The following is a 7,418-nucleotide window of genomic DNA, read 5'->3' on the forward strand; positions in this document are numbered from 1 at the left end:
CCACCATCGCCCGGCTCTCACTGGTATTTTAAAATAGACTCTCACTATGTAACCCAGACTGGCCTCAAATTCATAACAGTCCCCCTGCCTCAGCTTCTCCAGTGCTGGAACTTCTGCCACGTGCTATCAAACCCGGCTGTGACATGTTTTGTTTTTATTTTATTTTTTGATTTATTATTCTTATGTATAAGCTGAGCACACAAGCACCTAAGTTCTACAGAGCGTGGGGAAAGTCAGAGAACAGTTTGTTGGGGTCGACCCTCTCCTTCCACCGTGGGTTCCCCCGGGGATTAGATTCGGGTCATCAGCCTAGCACCCAGCAAGTGCTTTGACCTTTTAAATCAGTCGTGTGTTTTGGTTTTTTAAAAAATTTAGGTTTTGCTCAGGCATACTTGACCATAGGAATTTTATATACTTGCTTGCACACGGAGAGGTTTTGGCATGTTATGTTATAGGTTTGTCAAGTCAGCGCCTCTACCACCACACAGGTGTCTCTCCTTTGCTTTGTCTTCGTTTGAAACAGGTCTTGCCAGTCAGCTCTAGCTAGAATCCAACTCAGCCTACCCTCAAGTTCTGGGGTATAGACACAAAGCCCACAGCCAGCTAACAGACACAGAGCCCACGGCCAGCTAACGGACACAGAGCTCATAACCAGCTAACAGACACAGAGCCCACAGCCAGCTAACAGATACAGAGCCCACGGCCAGCTAACAGATACAGAGCCCACGGCCAGCTGACAGACACAGTGCCCACTGCCAGCTGACAGACACAGTTCCCACTGCCAGATAACAGACACAGAGCCCACAGCCAGCTAACAGACACAGTGCCCACAGCCAGCTGACAGACACAGAGCCCATGGCCAGTGATCATCTTTTCATTGTGAGAACATTTAAGACCTATTGCTTTCCCAGTTTTCATGTCTCCAGTACACTATTGTTAACTGTAGGCCCCAGGCTGTACCTTCTCTACCGGAATGCTTATGTTTTAAAATGTGAAAATGTGTTATGTGTGTGGTGTGTATGTATGCACACCTGTGTGTAGACCAGACGTTTCCTCCTCTGTTGCTCTCTACCTTGGCTTTTCTTTGAAATTTTAAAAGTTTTTTTAAAAAATTCCCTGTATGTGTACATGCCCAGGGAATGTCCATGTGAGTGTAAATGCCCGCAGAATCCAGAAAAGGATATTGGGTCCCCTGGAGCAGCAGTCACAGATGCTTCTGAGCCAGTGATGTGGGTGCCGGGCACTGAACTTGTGTCCTCTGGAAGAACAAGCCAGTGCTCTTAAGCCGTGAGCACCTCTCCATCCCCTCCTCTTTGTTCTTTTGAGAGAGACTCTCACTGAACCTGGAGTCATGATTAGCCAGGCTGGCTGGCCTTGGGCTTCTTGGTACACATGCAGTGGTGGGGCCTGTGCTGGAAGCCTGAGGAGAGAGAAGCTGCGGCACTTCCCAGTCCCCATCCGAGTATCAGAGACCAGGCCACAAGGAGCCTGGAGAATCAAAACATAAGGCCTCTCTTGACTTTGATGTCAGGACGGCCAACATTTCATTCCCTGTCATGCTGGGGCCTCTGCACCTCACTTCTGGAGGCAATGCATGATATTTAATCATATTCTTCTCCTTTTAACTCTGGACAGATTCTTGGCTTCTCCATACTTACGAACAAGATAAGCATGGCTACAGAAAACAGCAAGATGCTGATCAACATGATTCCATACAGGTCAGTCATTTCACTTGCCTTGCCTCTCTTTTGTTTGTTTTTGTTTTTTAAGATTTATTTATTCATTATATATATAGTGTTCTTCCTGCATGTATGCTTGCAGGCCAGAAGTGGGGGCACTGGATCTCATTAAGGATGGTGTGAGCCACCATGTGGTTGCTGGGAATTGAACTCAGGACCTCTGGGAGAGCAGCCATTGCTCTTAACCAATGAGCCATCTCCCCAACTCTGTTTTTGATTTTTTTTTTTGAGACAGGGTTTCTCTGTGTAGCCCTGGTCTGTCTGTCCTAGAACTCAGCTCTGTAGACCAGGCTGGCCTCGAACTCAGAGATCTGCCTGCCTCTGCCTCCTGAGTGCTGGGATTAAAGGCTTGCACCACCACCACCAACTGGCATCATTCCACCTTTCAAGATTGCTTTTCCTTTATTTTTCTGTGACAGTGTCTTACTTTGTAGCCCATGTTGGCTGCAGGGATGACAGACGTTACCTTCATGGCACTGTTCTTCCCTTCTGAGCACTCTCCCCAGGCCTCCCTGCACACAGCCCTGTCATAGGCGCCCCTGGCCATACTTGGCACAGGTACAGTTCTCAGAGTTTCAACTGGGATCAGGTGTAGAACGGAGGTTGTGAACAATCAGGCCAGCACATCTCCTGTTTCTTCTTCTTTTTTTTTTTTTTTTTTTTTTTTTTTTTTTTTTTTTTTTTATTTTTGAGACAGGGTTTCTCCGTAGCTTTTTGGTTCCTGTCCTGGCACTAGCTCTTGTAGACCAGGCTGGCCTCGAACTCACAGAGATCCGCCTGCCTCTGCCTCCCGAGTGCTGGGATTAAAGGCGTGCGCCACCATCGCCCGGCTCCTGTTTCTTTTTTACTCACCCTCTGTCACTCTTCTCATAAGAGAGGCTGTCTGCTAAGACACCTGCCGGGTGCCCAGACCACCAGAGCCTTGATTCTTTTCTCTGTAGGCATTTTGGGTCTCACAGAGCCCCACCCTTGTCTGATTAACTTTCAAGAGCAGAACAAGAAAGCCAGGCATGTAGTGCCCATGTGTCATCCCAGCATTTGCGGAGGAGGGGGAGACAGGAGGCTCAGGAGTTAAAGGCTAGCTTTGGCTATACATCAATCACCGGGCTAGCCTGGGCTGCTTGAGACCACCCTCTCCAATAAATAAATAAATAAATAAATAAATAAAATAAAACAAACCAAAAGAGGTGGGATGAGGGATCCATTTTCTAGTGTCTCTGATAGAAAACAGGATTCTGTGTTCAGAGGAGACCTGTTGCTTTGCCATCACCCACTTGAAGGTGAATTACACAGAGTCCTGCTCTGCCTCCCCGGGTACTGGGATCAAAGGTGTGTGTACCACCATGCCCAGCAACTTGCTTTCTTTTTAAACATTTTTTTCTTTACGTCTGTGGAGGGAGGAGCGTGCGTGCCAGAGCGCGCACATGGAGGGCAGAGGACAATTTACAGGAGTCAGGTCTCTCCTTATACTGTGCGCGTCCTGGGAATCACGCTCAGGACGGCAGCCGTGGTGGAGAGCATCGGTGAGCATTACCCCGAGCGCTCTCTCAGCCTGGTTCGTATTCTTCATGACTTCCAAAGCACACAGTCCACTTTAGCTAATCTTTCACCATAAGATTCACATATAGAGAAGAAAGCATTTCAAACTCCAATTTACACATTGCTTCAAATATTCTTTATTTGAGCCACCCTCTTTTTTTTAATACATGGCTGCCAGGAACAGGTAAAACTGGACACTGTAACTTAACTCCTGTTATGCTCTTGTTTCCTGGTGTTGTTTTCTGTTGCTTTCAGTGGTGGTTTTGGCTTTTATGATACAGGTATTGTAGACCAGCGTTGAATTCCTGATCCTCCAGCATGCACATCAAGTGCTGGTACTATAGATGTGCTCTATCACGCCCAGCTTCTGTGTTCTTTTTTTTTTTCTGTGTTCTTTTTAATCCTAATCTGTTGGTAAAAATTGAGCACAGGGTAGTGGTGCACACCTTGAAACCCAGCACTTGGGAGGCAGAGGCAGGTATGGGCCTGTGAGTTGGAGGCCAGCCTGATCTACAGAGTGAGTTCCAGGACAGCCAGGGCTACACAGAGAAACCGTGTCTCAAAAAGCCCAGAAAGAGTATGGCACAGACAACAGCAGGTGGGAAGCCAGCAGCTCGTGTTGCTGAGTCTGTGTGGTCAACAGTGTTTATTGTTTACCTCTTTAGAATACCCACGTTCTCACCCACCTTCATAAATAAACAAAGAGGGAGAAGTGGGCTTTAAGCATGAACTAAGAAGTTTTAATTAGATAAGCTTTTTATTTGATCTGCAGAAAAGTCTACCACAAAAATAGAGAAAGGAAAGATGGAACATATCGGTGCTCCTAAATTAGGTTTAAAGGATTGTGTCAGCATGAAGTTATATATACTTCATACATACATATCTCTATCTATATATATATATAAAATCTCTCTCCCAAGCCATCAGGATTTCTTCTCCTTTTTTTGTCTTTTCCTATCATGAATGATAAACACACTTGAAGGTTAACCCTCTCATGTCCTGAGAAGAAGCCCAAGTGGTCCTGTCATATTAACAGTTTATAGTCTGGTCAGATCTCTTCCATTATAGCCATGAAAAGCATTGGCTGGGAATGTCTGCAGCCTCTGGAAGTTCCTATAAAACTGGCATGTTCTCTTCCTTACGCACTCGGTAGAGTCCACCAGTGCAGCTGTAATGGACCTGGAGGTTTAACTGTGAGAGGGAAGGTTCTTAATTATAATTCAGCTTTAAGTGTGCAAATCTTTAAAGTTTATTTTTGAGATAGGGTCTTAGGCAGCCTAAGCTTGAAGTCTGGCATTGAGCTCCTCCAGATTCTACTTCCCATGTTCTGGGTTTTTCACAGGCAAATGCTCATACCCAGCTTGTATGTTACTAAACAAAACTCCTATTGTGTCTCAGTCCCTTTCTTGTGGTAAAATACTCTGTGGCAAAAGCAACTTAAGGAAGAAGGGGTTTAGTCCGGCTTATCCTGCAAGTGCACAGCCTCTCATGCCGAAGGAGGTCAAGGTGGCAGAGCTTACAGTGGCTGGTGACAGGGTAACCTACGTCAGGAAGCAGAGGGCGAGGAGTGCACGCCGTGCTCAGCTCCTTTCTGACCAGGGAACAGCACTGGCCACAGTGGGCAAATCTTCCCACCTTGATCAATGCCATGGAGGGAACCCGCCCCCGACATGCCCGGAGGCTCATCTCCCAGGTGACCAGATACTTCAAGTTGACAGTTGACAGTAGCCACCAACCATCGCACTGTGTGTAATCACTGTGTCTACTTTGGGTTATCTGTCTCTCCTGGAGAGCACTCCATTCATCTGAGCATTCAAAGTATCTATTCATTTATTCTGAATGATCAAACACATTGGCATAACGTTGTTTGCACCACTCCTTCATCATCTTGTTGATACCCGCAAGATTCGTTCTTTACAGTGCACAGTTCAATGAGCCAGGTGTGATGGTGCACAACTATGGTCCCAGCCCTGGGGAGGAACTCCAGGTCAGCCTGGGATGTCTGTGGTTCTGAGTCAAAAAGTAAAAACAAAACAGTCCAGGAGAGAAGGTGCGGTGGAATTTGTGTGGACCTGGAAGGGAGAAGAGCCCTGTCCTAAAGAGGGTGAATAGAGAAGGACTCGTGGAGCCGCTGAGCTCTAAAGCATCCAGGATGTAGGTCAACCTCCCCACACACCCCAGGATGCTCTCAGACAGCAGCGGAATATCCTCCTCCAATCACATCTGGTGCTTGCCCTCACTGTAAGGTAGGAACTGGGACCAGTTCCTTTGTAACTTGGCTCAGTTTATTGGCCAGATTCCGCCTCCATCGCTCTGTCTGTCCTGCGCCTGCCTGGCATGAGGAGGAGTGGGAGAGGTGCAGTAAGGGACTCCCCGCCACCCGGCAGTAATCCCAGTCTTCCGTTCCAGCTTCGTGTTCCCGGAGACTCCAGAGTTCGGCATCCTTACCAGGATTATTTTACAAGCCATGTCTTTATCTTTAGTGAGCTCCTTTCTGCTCATATCTCTGGGCAAGAAGATTGCCAGCTTACATAACTACAGAACCAATTCCAACCAGGTGAGGGATTGTTCTCTGCTGTGAGCCTCACATCAACATTACTCTTTAACGGGTCACCAGGACCATAATCTGACTGTAATCACATACGGGTTCTGAGAAGTGGACGATGTGTAACTCTGAACCCGCTTGAACTCATACAACACGTTATTCCCCTAGAACAGATATGGGGCAGAGAGGTAAAGGAATTAACCAGGTGGGGAGGCACATGCTTGCTGCCCCAGCACCAGGGAGGCAGATTGGCCAGTAGCCAGGCAGGAAGTAGAGGTGGGGCAATCAGGCAGGAAGTAGAGGCGGGGCAACGAGAATTCTGGAAAGAGGGAAGTTTCAGTCTGCAGTTGTGACCCAGCTGCAGAGAAAGCAAAGTGTGACTGCCTTGCCAGAAAAGGGACCAAACCTCGTGACTAAACAGACAAGAATTATGGACTAATATAAGTTTTAAGAATTAATAAGAAGCCTACTAGTTAGTAAGAGCTACTAGGCCAACCAGTGTATGATTAATGTAGACCTCTGTGTGTTTCCTGGGGACTGAGTGACTACAGAACCGGGTGGGACAGAAACCTCTGTCAACACTTCCCTGTGGCCCAGGAAGGCAGGTGCATGCTAGGGCACCAGCACCACGAGATCGCACACACGGAACCAGGCTGCCTGTCACTACGACAATACTCTCCCTGCCTTTGGCCTTTGCTTTTATCTTTTAGGAAAAAAAATCTCCAACTACTCTGAAAGTGGTACTTTCTCAAAAAGTCAGGAGGGACACAGAAGCAAGTGGTGCCCCAGCCAGACACTTAGGTTAGTGTAGAGGGGGGAGAGGCCAGCACTAGAGGGGGGAGAGGCCAGCACTGAGCTCTCTCTGTGTGTCTGAGTCCCAGGGGATACGGGAAAGAGGAAAAGGCAAGCGTCCGTTTTATTACTTTCAGAAAGTACTTCCCTTATGGTCAGAGGCTAGGGCAGAGACCCAGCCTAATCTAGGTCAGATCGGCCCTCCCTGTACGCTTCCTGAGGCTACGTCCAAGTGCTGTCGGAAGGGCGTAAGAACCCTAACTTCAACCTCACAAAGCAGTGTGCCTCTAGCTCAAAATCAGATTCCTCAACAGAATGTGGGCTCAAAGGCTCCGCTGTCTCTCCACAGGATTTAATAGCCATCGGCCTTTGCAATGTGGTCAGCTCTTTTTTCAGATCGTATGTGTTTACGGGAGCCGTGGCCAGGACTATTATCCAAGACAAATCCGGAGGAAGACAGCAGGTGTGTTGAAAGGGAATCCCGTCCCTAGTGTGTCCCCATAAGGAAAGAGATGTACATCTATCCCATGGCTGTCTGCATGTCTGTTTGCAGAAGGGCTTCGTCTGGGTTGATTTCATTGTAATGTTCTAGTCAGTGGGAAGACTCTGGGAAAAGTTTGGGTTCCACACTCACCTTAATTTTTGCTCATATTTTGTCTTAAAAGTTATTGGGGGGGGGTTGGAGAAATGGCTCAGCAGTTAATTGCTTCTTTCCCAGAGGACTTGAGTTCAATTCCCAGGACCCACATGGCAGCTCACAATTGTCTGTGACTCCAGTTCCAGGGGATCTGGCATCCTCATAG

The 7,418-nt window shown here is 47.6% G+C and overlaps 1 protein-coding gene across 1 annotated transcript in view; it reads left to right on the plus strand.

Annotated features, from left to right (window-relative positions):
* Slc26a8 (solute carrier family 26 member 8) overlaps positions 1-7,418 on the plus strand; it is a 56,112-nt gene that overhangs the window by 29,438 nt on the left and 19,256 nt on the right. The window contains exons 8-10 of the mRNA XM_005360346.3: positions 1,636-1,718; positions 5,688-5,835; positions 6,965-7,078. Of these exons, the coding sequence (XP_005360403.1) occupies positions 1,636-1,718; positions 5,688-5,835; positions 6,965-7,078 (345 nt within the window). The remainder of the gene's footprint in view (positions 1-1,635; positions 1,719-5,687; positions 5,836-6,964; positions 7,079-7,418) is intronic.

Source organism: Microtus ochrogaster, linkage group LG2 (assembly GCF_000317375.1).
Source record: "Microtus ochrogaster isolate Prairie Vole_2 linkage group LG2, MicOch1.0, whole genome shotgun sequence".
In the NCBI taxonomy this organism is placed as follows: domain Eukaryota; kingdom Metazoa; phylum Chordata; class Mammalia; order Rodentia; family Cricetidae; genus Microtus; species Microtus ochrogaster.